General features: G+C 40.8%; 1 protein-coding gene across 1 annotated transcript in view; it reads left to right on the top strand.

Moving 5' to 3' along the window:
• LOC148360750 (teneurin-3-like) overlaps positions 1 to 20,251 on the top strand; it is a 238,694-nt gene that overhangs the window by 127,526 nt on the left and 90,917 nt on the right. Inside the window, exons 14-19 of the mRNA XM_088341657.1 lie at positions 5,611 to 5,757; positions 7,286 to 7,416; positions 7,521 to 7,609; positions 11,848 to 11,967; positions 14,000 to 14,132; positions 17,909 to 18,037. Of these exons, the coding sequence (XP_088197783.1) occupies positions 5,611 to 5,757; positions 7,286 to 7,416; positions 7,521 to 7,609; positions 11,848 to 11,967; positions 14,000 to 14,132; positions 17,909 to 18,037 (749 nt within the window). The remainder of the gene's footprint in view (positions 1 to 5,610; positions 5,758 to 7,285; positions 7,417 to 7,520; positions 7,610 to 11,847; positions 11,968 to 13,999; positions 14,133 to 17,908; positions 18,038 to 20,251) is intronic.

Here is a 20,251-nt window from a genome sequence, read left to right as displayed (position 1 = left end):
ATAATTGGTCAGCATGAAGCTGTTAGCATAATTTGTTAATATTTAATTGTTATCAAGTAACGGTGAGCATAATTTGTAAGCAAAAAGCATTTAGCATATAACCATTAGCATAATTTAGTAACATGAAGCATTCATCATTTAGCTATTAGCATGACTCGTTAGCATGTAGTCAGCCTTACTTGTTAGCTTGCAGCCTTTGGGATTTAGCTATTAGCAGCATAATTTGTTAGCATGAAGTAGTAATCTTGTAGCTTTAAGCATTACTTGTTAACATGTATTCGTTAGCATAATTTGTTAGCATGAAGCTGTTAGGATTTAGCTGTTATTATGACTTGTTAACTCATCACCGACAGTGTTTACAGCTACCATGAGTAAGCATAGCATCAGCCCGTCCCAGCTAATACTTGGGCTTGCTGTGCCCACCCAACTCATTGCTGACAGTGTTTACAGCTAGCTTGAGCTAATATTTGGACTGGCTTCGCTAGCCCAACTCATCACTGACAGTGTTTACAGCTAGCATGAGTAAGCATAGCATCAACCTGTCCCAGCTAATACCAGACCAACTCATCACCACTGTGCTTACAGCAGTAGTGGCAGTGGGTTGTGCTGTTCAAGCCATGGTAGCTAAAAATGTCTAATGAAAGATAAGGGTTCAAGCTTTCTGTTGTCTAATTCCTATATTGCCACAAAACGACACTTTCTGAGGCCTTCAAAAAGAGTAAAAAATGGCAAAGAAAAAGGAGAAAAGAAACGCCCTCTGCCCCTCCCCCTGGGACGGTACCAACAGTTTTAAACAAAGAAACAGGATACAATCTGATTAGAAAAACATACTTTTGAGCAAATACGTTTAAGCCTACTTTACACAAACACATATTTAAGAAAAAGGTCTGGCATTGAATAAGTTAATGCTGCTCTGTTTTGTGCCTTCACCCCTTTTCACATACAGCTTCATTCCACATCTATGTGTCTTCAGCAAGGCTTTTATTGGTTTTTAGTTTGTGTTAATGGAATGCTTCATAGAGGCAGTCAAGTGAAGTCTTTTCACTTACACGCTCTTGAATTTGGTGTAGTTCTCTTTTCAAGTTGTGTTTTCACATGGATTTGTACATTTGATTTGTCCATTGCACTTATTGTTCTAAGAGAAACAGTGTTGATGTAGCTGGGGAGCTTTATCTTAAAGTTTTTACTAGCTATTAGTAAGATATAATATATAGGAGTGTAACAAAATAACAACAATCGATCTAGAAATAAAAACACGGAGCGCAGTATTGCAGTTAAACGAATGGTCGTTATTGTCATTATTCGATAGTACAATGAAATTCGGAGGGTGCTTTCAGTAGAGAGCGGCCGAGTATTTGTACGCTAGCATCAGGGATCCTCGGGTTGTGCCAGGTCTCAGGGATAATTCAAATGAAACCGTCATGAACGTAGCGGTTTCCTAAGAGTTTTAGCTTCGGGTCATCCATTTTATGGATAAAGGATCTGGGGTTGTTGAGATACAGGCTCGGCAGAGTTGGCTTGTTACATAGCCGCAACATTAGATCGGATATGTGGACGTGCTATTGCTCCCCCCCCCCAGTTGCCACCTAAGGCCCTTCCCGGACACGATAACAATCCACAAAGCACCCTCTGGTGATTACCGTTTACTTGCACTCTTCTGTCTTTCCTCAGAGTTCGATTTGATTGAAGAATTTATTTTCAATGTAACAAGCCGCTTAAATACTCGCTGTTGCCGTGCTTTGTCGTTTGTTTTGGGTTCCATTGATTTTTGCGCCCGCCTTACTCTTTGACTGACAGCGTAAACCAGCCAATCACAGTCGCATACACACACTGAGCCCTCTGCGACCTGCCACCGTAATGTAGCATCCGCTGTGTGATGTCTGCTGCAGAACATAATGCAAAATAAGTTGATATCAATGTCAATAAAGACGGTTCAATTCAAAATCCGCTGAGTATCGAAACTGCGAAAGTAAACCGAGAAATTACTGTACTGGTATTGAACATTTTGATGTATGAAATGATTTCTATACAAAATTTATTTCGCTCTAGCATACTAAAACTGATTTGTGTTTATTTTCTTTCAATAACCATAGTCTGATTCCATATGCACAGAGTATGATTGTAAGGTTTATAACATAGTTTATTATCGTAACATCTGATTAGTATTGGAATTTATTGTGACTATGGTGCGTATTAATTTAACTATAGTAGATTCATGTGAAACTACAACATTTCAGTCTTTGTTTTGATGTTGTTTAAATGAGTTTGTCCTTGTCATTAAATTGTCCAATACGTTCCATGCTTATGTGTTGGTGTAAATTGGCTTGAACCAGTATGTGTGTTTGGTGTTTGAAGAAAGGTGGGTTTTTTTTTCCTTCAAATCAAGAAATTATATATTTTCCTGAAAGTATTTGCATCCCCTAGTCAATTGTATGACAAAATGTGTTTTGTCATAGTTAGTAGTGATTAGATTGTAATTAAAGCGAATGACAGTTTCTTGCTTTCATAGTGACATTTTCTGGTTTAGCGCAAAAAATATGCTTCACCAAGTCGAATTGTACACACCTACTATTAAATTGACCATTAAATACATTTAATTAATGTTCTTGCCTTTATTAATCTTTGTGCAATCTCCAATTACATACTTCCCCCTCACTTGTGAACCAGCCCCCCCAAAAAATCTGAACCCCACAACTTGGGTCAGGATAACAGTCTTGACCTGAAGCTTGCTCCTCAACCCTTTCAGTATGAGTTCCCAAATCGAGTAAGAGTTGATTCTCATCCCAATTTGCATAGGTGGACCGGCTATGGTAGGGTTGAAGATTGCAGCAAAAAGAAGAGGTTTGATATGCTGGTCACCAAGCTGGTCCTACCAGCTCCTCCCCAAAGGCTTACATCAGAACTGGTGACATTGGTGGAGTCCAGCCCTTGCAGGAAAAACAAACTCTCTTCAGTTTGTGCCAGCCAAGGTCTGACACCATACTGCTTTTAGTAGGTGGCATTGTCCTGTTAGATTAAGCCTCTCAGTGTTGAGATAGAACTCTTGAGCTTATCTGCTATGTAATTGGACCTGTCCTTGCTTGGCGAGTTCTTATCTCTAAGTACTCTCGCACACATCATCAGTTGGAACCAGATAAGACCCTTTTTAAACATTGCCACGTTGGCAAGGCCGAGCCATCCCCTGTGTGGGTAGGCGGCCAACACAGTTTGACAGTAGGAACCATTTTATATATCTGACTTGTACATAGAGAGCATTCAAGATAAAAAAAAAAAAAACAGCTGGGATTTAGGCTGAACCTTTCAGTCCACTTAGGCTCAATATCTCCTGGACCCACTCAGATATGTATGAAGAGTTGAGAGTTCCTCATCCTCTATCAGGGTACTTTATCCAGTGTTCCCTGCTCACCTTCTTAAATTCGTTTGGTTTAGCCAGGTTGGACTGGCATCTCCTAAATATCAGAACCAACGGATTAATAGTCGATGGTCATTAGTAAGTTCAGCCTGTTTCTTCACCTAAGGTGTTCGAGAAATGTAACTGCAAATCTGCTGAAACAATAACAAAATTAATAATTGAACTCGGCCTTGAGTGCCCTGGTGTCAAGTGCCATTCCATGAGAAGGGCCTCTTGTCTTGGATGAGCAGCCCTGTCCCTCTTGAGCATGCAACAACAATTAGGACTCACAAAACCAACGCTACTGACGCACAGAGCTGCTACTTTCCTGTTCTCTGTGGATAACTCCAATTTGCAGGCAATGAGCCGGGCAGAAATGGGGTAGTGTGCCCATATCTTAAAGTGTCTCTTCTTGTCTCTAGAGGATTAGTACTTGAGCCGAAGTTGTGTCTTTGATGCCAACTATATGTAGTCAAAGTTTGTACATCTCAAACTCCAGTTTGTTGATTCGATACACACCAAGTGTCTTAGTCCCTACTCAGGTGATAGGTAGGGGGGCCCAAATTGCATCTTTGGGTTTGTTCCTATTTGTGAAAGCCCAGCAATCTGGCATTCACCAATAAGCCTTACCTAATGGCCTTTCTGTGGAGTGGCCAATTGTGACTTATCTCCGAGAAAAACACAACAAAGACTTTCACCATTAACTTGTTTAGTCAATTGAGGACCTTAGCAGGGTCATAAACCCCATGGTTTTATATGTTAAGCGCAACATAATTAATAAGGCACTGTAAATAAACCAAGCTTATGGAATGGAGGAACTCCTATAATCTATGTTGTACTCTTTTGTAACATGACAACAGTACTAATGTTTTTACTTAAAGAATCCATCTTTCTTAATCTGAAAAACACAGCAAGTCAATTCATATTTTTGAGATAGCCCTTGATCTTAAGAAGTTCAAGTGGCTGCACAGACCACTGACTATTACAAACTAGACTATTATGACACCATCCCCTGATGTAAAACCTACATGAGGGCAAGGAAAAACTCAAAAACCCCAGTCAAGTCAAGTCATGTTTTTTTGTATAAACCTTACTCACAACTAGTTTCAGAAGGCTGCACAGACTATTACAAACTACAGACTATTATGACACCATCCCCGGATGTAAAATCTACATGAGGGCAAGGAAAAACTCAAAAACATTTCAAGTCATGTTTATTAGTGACGCCCTTAATCACAAATAGTCTCAAAGGGCTGTACAGACGACAGACTATTGCAAACTACAGACTATCATGACACCATCCCCTGATCTAAAACCTACATGAGGGCAAGGAAAAACTCAAAAACCTCAGTCAAGTCAAGTCACGTTTTTTGTATAAACCTTAATCACAACTAGTCTCAAAGGGCTGCACGGACCACAGACTATTGCAAACTACAGACTATTATGACACCCATCCCCTGATCTAAAACCTACATGAGGGCAAGGAAAAACTCAAAAACCTCAGTCAAGTCATGTTTTTTGTATAGACCTTAATCAAAACTAGTCTCCGAAGGCTGCACAGACCACAGACTATTACAAACTACAGATTATTATGACACCATCCCCTGATCTAAGACCTTCATGGGGGCAAGGAAAAACTCAAAACCTCCGCATGGGGAAAACGAAGAAACCTTGAGAAGGGACAGCAATACACAGACATCATCAAAATGAAACATAAGTCATTCATAAGCTACAGAATTAAGGTTATAATAAATGCACAAACATGTTTTATTTACCCTAATAATATACTACAGAGAGCAAAATGTTTGATCAATTTGTCAAGCAAGTTATTTATTGAGTTTTATGTTTTAAACCAAATAATTACTATGCAAGTTCGGATAACTTCATAGCATATTTTTAATGATCATAACACACATTTACTGTGCTGTTAATGGACTGGACGAAACAGTGCGCTGATGTAATTCTTACAAGTACTGCCAACTAATTTAGCGCTGTCTTTTTTGAAAATAAGTCTCATGTTCTTTTTGAAGATTTCCCCAAAAGTTTTTAAAAGTGATTGAAAGACTGTTCTTTCACAACATGATTTACCATTCCACCATCTTTCTAAAATGGTATACTGGTTGAAGCCAATTTTACACCCTTCTGACTATTCATACTGCTTTAAGTCTGGTTATGTTTTTATGGGTTTTTTTTTTTTTTTTTTTTTTTGCACCGCCCAGAGGGCTGCCCGGGTCTCTGCAACAACAATGGAAGATGCACCCTAGAGGCTAGTGGTTGGCACTGCATCTGTCAGCCAGGTTGGAGAGGAGCAGGATGCCATGTAGCCATGGAAACTCTCTGTACTGACGGAAAGGACAACGAAGGAGGTATGTTCACATATACATTGTCAGACTGACAATTCGTACGCAAACTAAGAGGATGCCGTCTACCTCGGCGCACTTATTCCACCGGTCTAAATCGTACTTTTTGTACTCGGGTGCTGCTGGTGGCAGTTAGAAAAATTACATAAATTGGCCGTATCACTGAATAAGCCGCAGGGCTGAACATTTGGGAAAAAAGTAGCGGTTTATAGTCTGGAATTTACGGTACATGTTAAGGGGTTATGTAATTAGGATACGAAAAAGGATGACTTTAAAGTATACAATATTATTGGAAGAGAAGCCCGTGTGGTTGGAATAGAATAGAATAGAATATACCTTTATTGTCATTGTTACAAAATGGGTGGAAAATATTGTGACAACAAAATTGGACGTGGCACTCCAGTTTCATATTTAACAGCGAGGATAAAAGAAAACAAAGAAGATAAAGGAGCAAGTATTCATCAAGGAAAAGATGAGAGATAAAATAAGTTTATCATCGCAGATTAGTTCTCCAGACTGGAGTTCAACCCTGAGAACCACGACTTCACGTCACAATATCTGACGTTGGTGCGTTCAAGGAAACAACCATTGTCCCGTTTTTTTACCACCGGGTACCAGTGAGAAAGCGACAGTCAAACTCCTGATTTCCCACCCTTGAACTCGTACCGGCTGATTTTCCCTCTCGTCTCATAGTTACACCCCTAGTTGAAATGTAATTTTTATTTCACGCATTTTTACAGCATGGGAAAACGTTCTATGTGTTTGTGCCATGTTTGTCCTCCTTCAGAAACCATATTAAAAGTCATGTTTATTTGTGACGCCCTTAATCACAAAGAGTCTCAAAGGGCTGCACAGACCACAGATTATTGCAAACCACAGACTATTATGACACCATCCACTGATCTAAACCCTACATGAGGGCAAATAATACCAAGATATTGTCAACATAAAATATAGGTTATTCATATGCTATCGAGTAGAGCGTGTTTTAAGCCTAGATTTAAACAGTTCCACTGAGGTTGCAGATTGAATCTCAGGGGGAAGATTAATAAAAAAAATTGGTGCATAATGCTTGACTAATATTGATAATATATCATTAAAAGTAAAAAAAATCTGAACTGGGAGCTCACTTAGCTGAGCCAAAATAGCTGGTTTTCTAAATAGAGTTGTCTTCTTGGGTGCGACCAGTAGGGGGCAGTGATGCTTCACATGACAACGCCATGATTACAAGCCACCAGAGCAGGCGTGTCGGCGTCATTTTCACACACTTTTATTTTTCTTCATTGATTGCATGGTCTGTAGAGTCAGACTACCAAGAAACATGGCAATAGCAACAACTCCAATAATTTTCTAGCACTTTACAACAAAAATATAAATCTATAAATATCTTTGGAAATGCACCAGTGAGCCACTAGACTACGCTAAAGACCCAAATGCAGTTCCTGAGCTGTGGGTTGCTGACCCCCGACCTAAGCCAGTGACTACTGACACCACAACTCGGGTAGAAAAAACCCCGTCCTTTTTCTGATTTTAGATGGCTTGACTGATTGTATGGATCCAGACTGCTGTCTGCAGCCCTCATGTCAGAACCACTTGTACTGCAAAGGATCCCCCGACCCAGTGGAAGTACTTAGCCGATCACCTTCCTCACTGACTCCTCAGCAGGTTTGAAAACCCAAGCATAAAACATGTTACTGACAGAAATATAACTCCCCAATAAAGACTACAAGCATTTTGTTTCCTGTTTATGATTCTCTTGCTGTCTTTAGGCTGCCAGGTCTTTCTACCAACGCATCCACTTCCTCCTTGGTCCTGAATCCACCCATGTCATATCCGGTGAAAGTTCGTTCAATAAAAGGTAGGAAAAAAAGAAAAATATACAATGAAATGGTTTTAAACTAACAATATAAATGTGTTAAAATAGGCTTGACAAAATCCAGACCTGAATCCTATAGATCAGATATGATGCCCTATGGGCACCTAGGTGTTTTCCTCGAAAATTTATATTTTTAATGCTTGACTGAGTCTATTTAACCCTACTTCAATAATGAACTTGGTAATAAAATAGTAGATAGATATATAGATAGATAGATACTTTATTCATCCGCGAAGGCAAATTCACACTTCCAGCAGTCTCCTTTGTTGTTTATTAACAGATTAACAGGATGCCCTTGGGGTGCTTTGTTGTAGTTTAGCCACAGCGGAGTGGATGAGGTCACTCGCTAGGCCAAATGTTCGACATCCCTGCAGCAGATGAAAATCTTTGCCCAGGGATACACCACCTCGCGAGTCCACCTCCTCTCCGCTTCCCGCAGGCTTTCTTGTCTCTGTCTAACATCGCTGAAGCCAGGTAGCTCCGGATAGCTCCGGTAGCTCAGGGTAGCTACACGTTAGCGTCCGGGATGCTAGACGTGAGCCACGTTTCCGTAAAACACAGCAAACTGCACTCCCTGTGCGCTTTGATGTTTTTCAACAGCACAGCTAGTTCGTTGATCTTATTTGGTAGAGAGTTCACATTTACCATGATTACAGACGGTATCGAAGACTTATAACGCCGCTAGCCGCTTAGCTAGCTCCGGCTCTCCATCCACGATAGGGCCCCCTCATCATGCCGGCACGAGAATTCTTCAGGGCAAGGAGTTGATTCCTCGAATAAACGCATCTTTGTGCGTTAAAACCCATAACGATAGGATAGAAAGTCATCCAAAGTGTAGTTGTCAAACAGGACGAAAAACACCAAAGATAGAAGCAGACACTTAAAACAATAAATCACAAAAAGTGCGAATAACGTGGAGCTGCTGGAAAGGTAATAACATGAGTTATTTGGGAAATGCATATAAATAGGTGCCCTTTGCGCTTAGCAGTAACAAAAAGTATACAAAGAATACAAAGGATACAAAGAATACATAACTGTATTCTGTTAGTTACAAAAAAGACAATCATTTAAATCACTGACCTGTGAACGACTGAGAGAGATTGGATTTACACACACGCAGGAGCTACTTGTACGAACCTATCTTTTATGCAGATTGTACAGACCGGCCCCTTATCCACCAATGCATGTTTGTCAGAGTGTCCTGCGGGTAGCACTTTTGTCTTTATTTGATTTCTCCTTCCATGTAGCACTCATTTCGTAGAATTTGCATGAGCATGCTCTGCAGTTTTGTGAGCCTGCTAACATGTGCGTAATTGGGGCTTAGTGATACATTCAATGAAATTTAGTCAATTTGATTATCTTGTTTTGTATTATGCAGTTAATATTAATATTACTTGGTTGTTTAAAATACACTTTTTGATCACTGTATTGTTACATTGGGAGAATAATTAACTTATCCTAGTTATTATGAAAACTGTAATTTCAAGAGATTTGTTAGAAATGCACTACTTTTTCAATGTTCAATGTTTTATTTGTCAGCACAATATAAAAGGTTTGTTTTCGTGTGTCTCAGATGTTGTCGATTCTTCGAAAATATTTCGAGTTTTTTATCAAGGAAGCCTGAAATATGGCATTATGTCGGAAAGGGTGAATGCAATACTTTTGGAAGACACTGTATGCATGCTTTATGTAATATTCATGGGTTATATAAAGATGTTATCTACTGCAGTATGTGGGAACCGAAAGAACTCAAAAAACGTTTATTTGGAAAGAGGAACAATTCAATTCAGTTTGACTCTGTGGGATTGCAATTTGATTCAATTTGGTGCAGCTCAGTTTACATGGCTATGATTAAAATACCTTTTACTGTGATTTTACATGCATTTAATAGACCACTAAGTACCTATAAATTTGTCTTTACCTTCTACTATATATCCAGAACAATATTTATTTCGCATCTTGATATAATAGTACAGTGTTTTTCAACTGTATTTGAACCAAGGTACCGTATTTTCCGCACTATAAGGCGCACCTAAAAGCCTTTATTTTTTTCAAAAGCTGACCATGCGCTTTATAATACAGTGCGCCTTATTTGTGGATCAATTTTAAAGTTGCAAAGTTTTCCACCTAACTTGCAGCCGCCGACTAGATTTTCCCCCGAACGCCAAGTAGTACGCGGTGTATGCTGGGATTTATTTACCGGCGTTTCATTGGCTAACCAATGTGTCAATCATTATTTGAATCGATCACTATTGGCTAAAGTTGTTCGGATGTCAAGAGGCGGATCCGTTTTATCATTTACAGGCTGCCATTGGCTTAAACGGCAAACAAAGCCTGCAATTGGCCGAAAAAGATGAATGCGTATAGCATGTGGCTGACGGCATCGAGAAAGCATTTTTTTCTATTCTGTATTTGTAAATATTGTATTCTCCTGGATTTACTACCCTCACGGATATAAGAGGACATTGGCTGCACATTATTATGAACACAACAACTTCGGTGAGCTATTCCGGGTTTTATATTGTCCCTGTATCTTGTTTCAGACTGAACTCGATGTTTCTGTGATAAGCGGTGCAGATAATGGATGGAATGGAGTGTCTATTTTTAAATTCAACTCAATTCCAAGTGTTTATTGTCATATGCACAGTGAAGTTGCGAGCGAAAAAGAAAATAGATACTAAGGAATGGTTATCATTTCTTGAATCCCAAGACTTTAACCTTACGAATGATGGAACGATGCATTTGAGTGACATCTTACGGACACCGCATCCGCACGTGTTCTCGACACGTATTTGCGTCTTTGCAAGCTTTCGGAATGTTAAGGGGGTAATAAGTTGGACTGAACTATCTGACTGTTATGTCCACGTTCCCATTGTAGCGCCTTATAATCCGGTGCGTCTTATGTATGTCAAAAATAGGACCAAAAACTATTTTTTCGGGGTGCGCCCTATAACCCGGTGTGCCTTATAGTGCGGAAAATACGGTACACTTTTATTTAGAAAAAAGTTCCGAGGCACACCGTCTGTCGAAAATGTTTGAAAATGAAGTTATGTAAAATATTTCACTGTACTATCTCATGAGCAGATTATTAGTATATAAAAAGAAGAAAATAATACTTAAAATAAAAACAAAATGGTGTGCTTTATTTATGTTTTTGTTTTTACAGTGCAATTTTAAACCACTTTGTTAAACAAATTGGGTTATTAAATGTACTGTGCTACCTCATGAGCAGATAATTAGTATATAAAAAGTATATGAAAATCTACTGCCACCTACTGATATGGATGACTATTACAGTTCCTTGTCTGAAGACAGCAAAAATACTGAATAATGGCCTGATTTTTTGGGAAAGATAAAATTGGGCAAATTCCAGCGGCACACTAAACAAAGTCTCACGGCACACTGGTTGAAAAACACTTTAATAGTAGAAGGATATTGTGTATATTTTTTCCTTGATAAACTATGTTTCATGCATTTCTTGAATTGTCAAGTCATGTTTATTTGTATAGCCCTTAATCTCAAAGGGCTGCACAGAGCACAGATTATTGCAAACCATAGACTACTATGACGCCATCCCCTGATCTAAAACCTACATGAGGGCAAGGAAAAATTCCAAATCCTCAACATGAGGTAAATGAAGAAACCTTGAGAAGGGACATGAGGTAATCCCCCTTCCAGGATGACCAGGCTGCAACAGATGTTGCAATAACAAATAATACACAGATATTGTCAACATAAAATATAGGTTATTCATATTCTATAGAAAAGAAGTATGTTTTAAGCCTAGATTTAAACATTTCCACTGAAGTTGCAGATCGAATCTCAGAAGGCAGAGCATTCCACAGCACCTATCTCGAACCTGCAGATTTCTTCTTGGATCTTGGGATCACTAGTAGACCAGCATTTTCAGAGCGAAAGCTCCAAACCAGAACATGAAATTAAATGTGAAAGATATGAGGGAAGCACATGCATTATTTTGAATACTACCAAAAGAACCTTAAAATCACATCTTAAGCTAACAGGGAGCCAATGCAGGTTAGCTAAAATCAGGGTCTAAAATCTTGTTTTAGTTAAAAGCCTCGCTGCAGCATTTTTTACCATTTGCAGGCTCTTTATTTTGAACTTTGGGAGACCTGAGGGTATGTGAATAATAATAAGAAAGCAGCTTTTAATTAGCTGCCCAAATTCCGCTTCTTAACTCTCTATTTCTCTCTTTTCAGTTTGGTGTCAATTATCCGTGGTCAGGTTTTGACAGCAGATGGAACCCCCCTGATTGGAGTCAATGTATCTTTCGTCCACTACCCCGAACATGGATACACTGTCTCACGCAAAGATGGCATGTGCGTATTTAGACATTTAATATACAGCCTAATCTCCAATGCAAGGAGTTTTGGACCCAACAGTGCATTTGTTTCTATAATAATTGCATTCTCTTCAATGTGGGATTTTGTATATATAAATAAATTAATATCTGAGACATATTAGCCTAAAAAACGTGCAAATCAAATTTATATTCTTGCTATATACTGTTTCCTACTTCAAGGTTTCTGCTATTGTACTTGGAACCCTTCACCAGTGGTGCTGGAGAAGCGAAAAATCCCCTGATTTTAGTTTTGACATTTTACTTGCATTCACTTTCCATGGTGTCTTGGGCAAGTACAGCCTGATGCTGCCCATCCCTCTCCTGTTTTTTTGGGGCAGGTAAGAGTTTGCTTCCCCGAATAAAAGATACAGTACTGGTCTCCAGTTACCAGTACTGTACAGTTACCAGTCGCTGGAGTTGCCTCCTGATCTGACTCTGATACAGCACCTTTATCATCTGGTCGCTGTTTTTAGAAATGAGTCGGCATTGTCGGGTAGCAGCTTAGTAAGGCTACTTTATTTATTAGGCTACCGTTAATCACCGTGGATTATTATCAAGCATATACAGTATTGCAGTTGTAGAATTATTTCGTGTATAGATGATTACTGCTAAAGAAGAGCAGTCTGTTTAATTATATAACGTAGATTCCGGACCATAAGATGCTACTTTCTTGCTAGATTTTAGACATTGAGGCTTTAAATACAGTGCGCCTTTCGTTTTTTTTGTGGTGGCAACTAAGAAAAACGACAAGCACCTCATCTCATCTCATTAGCTGCACCGCTTATCCTCAGTAGGGTCGCGGGGGTGCTGGAGCCCATCCCAGCAATCATCGGGCAGTGGGCAGGGGACACCCTGAACTGGTTGCCAGCCAATCGCAGGGCACACAGGGACAGACAACTCACTCGCTCATTCACACCTAGGGACAATTTTGAACCGGCCAATCCACCTGAAATGCATGTCTTTGGCATGTGGGAGGAAACCGGAGTGCCCAGAGGAAACCCACGCAAGCACGGGGAGAACATACAAACTCCGCACAGGAAGTCCAGTAGCTGGATTTGAACCCACACAGGAGGTTCCCAAGACCTTAGAACTGTGCCGCACACGCGCTAACCACTGCGCCGCCGTGCTGTCTTCCACAACACATCCGTTCTAAATATAAAACACAGCAGCGACACCTGTAAACATTTATGATGCCCTTCAAGAGAAATTAGTCATTTTTTCCACCTACATTTTTTCTTTTACTACTTAACAGAAGAAAAATGGGAGGTTTGACGGCACTTCAATTTTTTCCTACATGATCATATTTCAATTTCTTTCACCATCACACCAAGTCCTCAATTTACACATCTTAAACAGCAGTGGAAGCTATCGATCAGTTCTGCAGTTCTCTTTCTGTATCATTAGAGTCATTGCTAAGTCGCTGGAGTTGATTTCAACCCTCGAGGAAGAATGACGAGCGAATACAATTTGATCCGTCACCGCAGTAACCATGAATGACGATAGCACAAAAGCCATGTCTGTGTTGCCATGTGGCACTATTATTCCCCACAGTATGGTTGCCCTGGTGCTCCCATTTTACGTGGCGCAGCCCTCATTTCCGTTTTCTTTCAGCAAAGTAGGATATATGATCTCCTTTTTGTACTACCTCTGGTAGTTTCCATCTTAAACGGTTACATAATCCGAAAAAACATGACATAAACAACCGAAAACCGCTTCAGGTATGAGGTAGTATGGCGCTGTTGGCGTTCTGCAGCCAAAGGCATCTACCTCGAATTCCTGATGCGGTTGGTGCCAGTTTTGCCCAGAGCTTAAAGTTGGGTCTTAAAATACCTGTGCAAGGACACACTGCCTTTAAGTGTTTTATCTGAAATGTTCTTTTTGAGCTCTAGATATTTTTACATTATATGCTACACGTTCCCGTATTTTCAAAGTTTTAGAATTTGAGAATGCATCTGAAAGCAATCTTTTCTCTTTTGTTTAAAATTATACTGATATTCAATGTGTTGCAGGTTCGATTTGCTGGCCAACGGCGGAGCGTCGTTGACATTAAGTTTCGAACGGGCTCCATTCTTGACCCAGTTCCGAACAGTGTGGGTACCTTGGAATGTTTTCTATGTGATGGACACTCTGGCCATGAAGAAGGTGAGCTGTAACAATCTATTTACGATTTGTTTCGTGTTTGTTTACGACGCATATGATGCGGAGGGGGTAAACCAGTGTATGCTGTTGGGCCTCTGCGGATGAAAGGGTTATTGGCACAGGCACTCACCCCTTGTTTTGCTCTAGGCTTACTGTTCTGTGTCAGGTTGGGAAGAGCAAAGAGCAAAAGATCAATACATGTTTGGTGATTTTGAGTGTGTTCTTGACTCATACCACCTCCCACGAGGAGGATATGGCTTTGGTATATAGATAGAATGTTTGTTTGTTTTCACTGCAAAAAATGACGATTGTTTCCAGGGTCAACCTAGTAGCTGTCTTAAGAGTTTTTCTTTCTAACACATTAAAAAAAGGATAGAAAAAGGGTCACTGTTTCCATCGTAACAATCCTTTTACATTGTTGCAAACACAGCTTTAATTGTTTTTGGTTGTTAGTTTTCACTGCAAAAAACAACATTCGACTTTTTGTAGAATCAACCTAGTAGCTGTCTTAAAGGGATAGAAAACCGTTCCTGTTGTGTAACTTTCCATTGTGAAAATTCATGTACATTGTGCTGCACACAGCTCCAATGTTTTTTGTTTGTTTGTTTGTTTTCACTGGAAAAAACGACAACAGACTGTAGAATTAACATAGTAACTGTCTAAAAGGGATATAAAAACGGTTCCAGTTGTGAAACTTGCTATTATCTATCTATCTACCCTGGTCATATCCCTTGAGAGGGGTGACTGACAGCAAAACAAACACATACAAAAAAGGGAAAAAGTTGCCAAAAGAACACAAAAAAGTTTGGGGACCATGGCCAACCCAAACAAGTTAAGCACTTTGGCACCCAAGTTGGTCGTGCTTTCGTCCCTCCAGATGAAACGGGACTCAAGAAAGCGGCCATGTCACTCTGGTCAGGGTGACACAACACACTCTTCTCTTCAACAGCAGGGCCCGACAGCTTTCACTGGTTTACCCCTGCCGCATCATACGGGTGCCCTGCCTATCCCTTAGAACTTGCCATTATAACAATCAATTTACATTGTGCCGTACACAGCTTTGATGTCGTTTGTTCTGTTTGTTTTTACTGCAATAACAAAAACAATTAAGCTATTGTTCCCTTCGTAGAATCAAACGGCTAGACCTTAGGGGGATCGGAACGTGATGGCAAGTGGTGGGTGCGGTGGGTCTGGCCGGTCTCTGTGCTGAGCGCTGTTGAACCGGCCTCCCGAGAAGACACAGATAAAGACGTTTTGAACTTGACCTTGGCCAACGCTGTGAATACAGCACCCTAGATACGACCAGTTATGTCCTGTACGGGATACAGCAGAGTCTGGTCCATACAATCATAGCAGCTAATGGAGAGTGTCCCATGTCCAAAACAACAGAGCTGAAGGCATCTGAGTTGCAAAAACAAGCAAGTGAGGGATGTGGGGGGCTGGGCACAAGCTCTCGTCAGGCCCTCATAACTCACTCTTGGTTCACGTCCAATCCCATTTCAAAATTTAATGAGAAAACGCCTGTTTGTCTCACGTTGTACACAATGTCTTGTTAGAGTGTAAGAAGGAGAAGCCTGGGATAAGCAAAAAAAAAACTCAGAAACTATAAAATATATATCAGTGTGATCATGTCCAAATGGACTAAGAAATTATTGTTATAATGCTCTAAGACAGGGGTGTCAAACTCATTTTAACTCGGGGGGGGGCACACGATAGAACAAAGATTCTGTCGGGGGCCGGACGAGTAGATTAAAGAGAAAGAAAAACAGATAAAGAAATAAGAGAAAGAGGGAGGGAAAAGGAGAGAGGGTGGGAAAAAGAAGGAAAAAGAGAGAGATGGAGAGAGTGTGAGAAACAAAAGATAAAAAGTGGTGAGAGAGGGGGAAAAGAAAGGGAGAGGAAGAAAAAAATCCAAAGAGAAATAGAAAGACAGAAGGAGAGAAAAGAGAAAAGAAAGCGCGAAGAGTATGAAGAGAGAAAGAGAAAAGAGAGCAAAGGAAAAAAGGAAGTTGGAGAAAAAGAGGTTGTTGAAAGACACAGAGAGAGAAAGAAACAAAGAGCAACAAAGGAAGAGAAAAAGAGACGCAGAGAGTGAAAGAGACAGAGTGGGAGAAAATGGGTGAGAGAGAGAGAGAGAGAGAGAGAGAGAGAGAGAGAGAGAGAGAGAGAGAGAGAGAGAGAGAGAGAGAGAGAGAGAGAGAGAGAGAGAGAGAGAGAGAGAGAGAGAGAGAGAGAGAGAGAGAGAGAGAGAGAGAGAGAGAGAGAGAGAGAGAGAGAGAGAGAGAGAGAGAGAGAGAGACAAGTACAGTTTTTTTTATGATAGGCACCTGGCTTTGGCAACATCAAGTTGACATATTTCAACCTGCAGCTTGTTTTTCTCTTGCGCTTCTCTGAGTGTTGTCTCGCAGGCCGGATTCAATCCCTTAGCGGGCCGCCTGTTTGACACCTGTGCTCTAAGATATGACAATTTGTTTATATGATTGATAGAAGTACCGTCCAAAGTTATTTCAAGACTGGTCTTTTTATAAGCTTTGGCTTTAGCCTTTCATCCATTTATTTATTTTTGGGCGATTTCTTCATTTTGTGATGTGATGTTTGTTGCAACATGATTGAAAAGAAAAACAAACAAACAGTAAAATACGAAATACGAACTAGTAGCTCTCTTTTGGACTTGGAGCCTGAACGCAGATTTGAGAAGGAAATGAAATGTTTTTGAGATGAAGTGTTTGAGGAGTGTGGTAGGACAACATTGGATAGATCGAGAAATGAAATTGTGAGAGACAGAACTGGAGTAGTAGTGGAACTGAGAAAACTTGTGGATAAGAGAGTACTCGGTTTGTTTGGTCACATGGAGAGAATGGATGAGGAGCGAATGTTGAACAGGATCTACAGAGCAGAAGTCAATGGAAGGAGACCAAGAGGAAGGCCGCGATGGAAGTGGATGGATGGTGTTATGAGTGCTCTGCAGGAAAGAGGTCTAAGTATAATGGAAGATAGAGCTCTTGTTGGTGATAGGAATGAGTGGAGAGGTGTTGTAAAACAATATTGGGATGTTTGGACGCGTTATAAGTGATGGGCAGGGCACCCGTATGATGCAGCAGGGGTAAACCAGTGAAAGCTGTCGGGCCCTGCTGTTGAACAGAAGAGTGTGTTGAAAGCATGACCGACTAGGGTGCCAAGGTGCCTAACTTGTTTGGGCATTTGGGTTGGCCATGGTCCAACAAAATTTTGTGTTTTTTGCTACTTTTTCCCTTTTTTATTTTTTGGGCTTTTGTGTATGTGTTTGTCTTGCCGTCGGTCACCCCTCTTGAGGGATATGACCAGGGTAGATAAATATATAGATAGCTCTCTTTTCAACAGTTTTCCTTCCTAATACATTAAAGGAAGAAAGAAAATCAATCACTGTTGTCCTTGTCTCTTTCTTTAGATTTCCAATTCAAGTTTGTGAACAAAAAAACTATTTATCGCAGAAGAGATTGTTACGTAACAAAATGACACATGAAAAGCCTTCACAGCTAAGCGCTTACACAAACTTCTATTCTTCTTGCTAACCTGGTCGGACAGCATTTGTGTCGCAATGATCCGTGACAGCAAAGGCTGGGGACTCGCATTAGACTCCTGGGGGATTATTACGAACGGGAAAATAGACTGTTTTGATTTAAATCGTCTAAATACATCGTCCTCCTATGAAACCTTCCCCGAAACTTCGCCTCGATAGACCCGGTCATTGACGTATCATGGTCAGCGATTCCTAATGGAAGAAACGGCGTCTGTTTCAGGAGGAGAATGACATTCCCAGCTGTGACCTGAGTGGTTTTGTCAGACCCAGTCCCATCATCGTCGTACCCCCGCTGTCAATGTTCTACAGAAGTTCACCTGAGAATGGCCCCATCATCCCAGAGACTCAGGTGAGAAATATGAAATCGCCGGCGATATGGGCATATGGGATTCTCGCTGTGCATAAATCTGCCATTTTCAAGTGATCACATCTAAATGTTAATGGAGAGCGACAAATTAGCGTCATCCATCATGTTTTCACGCCAAACAGTGCATATACGCGATGACATTTAACGTTTTTCTCGGCATATGGTGTTGACTTTTCTATGAATATTCAGGGGGAAAAAAATAGGCTCAGGGCATTTCAAGGTTATTTTCATACTGTGAAAAAGATTTACAGCGGACAGCTGTCACCTCTGTTGTTTTGTTTTTAGAATTAGAAGAGGATGGAATTGAGCTGCTTAATGTATCCTACGCGCATACAGCAAATGCTACAAATAAGGTATAAGGCGGCTGGTCAAACATATATGGCCTGCGGGCCGGATTCGGTCCGTTGGGTGATTTATTCCGACCCGCCTATAAATTCCGAGTGTGTCAAAACAAAAGGCAAAGGGAGGCTTCCGAGATAGATAGATAGATAGATACTTTATTCATCCCCGCAGGGAAATTTAAATTTCCAGCAGCATCCCTGCGCTGAGAACAATACAATAATAAAGCAAAAGGAATACAATATACAAACACCCAAAGTGACGTGCTAATACCCACTGTAGCGTGTTGTATAGAGTATTTAAATAGTGCTACATAAAATACACACTGCAATAAAAATACGGTAATATGCAATGTAGGGGGTGTGGTTTAATGTGGGCCTTTACTCCGCCGGGTGGAGTTAAAGAGCCTCATGGCATGAGGAAGAAAAGATCTCTTCAGTCTGTCCGTAGTACAAGACAGTGACAGCAGTCTGTCGCTGAAACTGCTCTTCTGTCTGGATATAATGCTGTGTAGTGGATGCGATGAATTGTCCATGATTGACCGCAGCTTTTTCAGTGCCCGTCTTTCAGCTACTGTTGTCAGGCTGTCCAGCTCTGTGCCCACAACAGAGCTCGCTTTCCTCGCCAGTTCATTGAGACGATAGGGCATCCTTCTTCGTGACGCTGCCTCCCCAACACGCTGCCGCATAGAAGAGTTAACAAATATGTGTCAAGCTGAAAGCCAATTCTGAAACTCATTAGTATATTTATGTATTTGGTCAATTAATTTGCATTATAACACAATTCTGTCAGGACCAGAACACAAACAGGACCCACTCGCGTTTCTCACAAGTTTTATTAGAAGAAGAATAGAATAGAATATCCCTTTATTGTCATTGTTACAAAATGGGTTGAACATATTGTGACAACAACATTGGACGTGGCACTCCAGTTTCATATTTAAAAGTGAGGATAAAAGAAAACAAAGAAGATAAAGGTTATAATTTACACAAGAAAGTCTGGGCATGTAGGATGTTACATACAGTTTTGGGATCGTATTAGTGCAATATGCGGTTGTGCAAAAATAGGCAACATTGTGCAAGGTGAGCATAGGCATGAATGCAATGGAGGGGGTTGCGCAAACGATCTGGTGATCGCTGGTCGCGGGGAGCAGGTCGCTTTAAATGCGTAAGTGGCACTTCCGTGGCGAGCGATGGCGGTGTCGGCAGCGGAAAAAACAGGTCAGTAGCCGGGACAGGGGAGCGAAAACGTGGTCGGGATCAGTAACAAGTCGAAAGGCAGGAGAGGAGAACAGACGTGGTCGAGATCAAAACAGATCATAGCGGGAACAAACAGGAGCAAAAAAATGGGACAGGCGAATAAGGGCTCGCCATGTAAAAACAGAGATTCGCAGACGGACCGACAAAAGGGGACTGACAGGACAGAGTTTAAATACTGACAGGGAGCCACTCTGTCAACAAGCTGCAGCTGGCGCCATACGGGTGGGGCCAATTGGGCGCCATGGCAACAGTGACCCAATTCCACTGTACTGTGTTATCCATAGATGTAACATTTTATGGATAAATGATCATATTTAGTGCGTTGGGGTGGTGGTTATTTTGTGGGTTTGGGAATTGTTTCCTTCTTTCTGGTAGGAAGTGGGAGAGCGATTTCCCAAAAAATAATTGAGAAGAATATGAAAACAAGTGTTAGAGACAACATAAAATTCCACAAATGTATATATATATATATCTCATCTCACATCTGATTAGCCACACCGCTTATCCTCAGTAGGGTCGCGGGGGTGCTGGCGCCCATCCCGCCAATCATCGGGCAGTGGGCAGGGGACACCCTGAACTAGTTGCCAGCCAATCGCAG

This window comes from Urocampus carinirostris, chromosome 8 (assembly GCF_059441175.1).
Source record: "Urocampus carinirostris isolate Australia breed hairy pipefish chromosome 8, RoL_Ucar_1.0, whole genome shotgun sequence".
In the NCBI taxonomy this organism is placed as follows: Eukaryota; Metazoa; Chordata; class Actinopteri; order Syngnathiformes; family Syngnathidae; genus Urocampus; species Urocampus carinirostris.
Note: the sequence above shows the minus strand (reverse complement) of the source record. Positions and strands in the feature narration are given on the sequence as shown.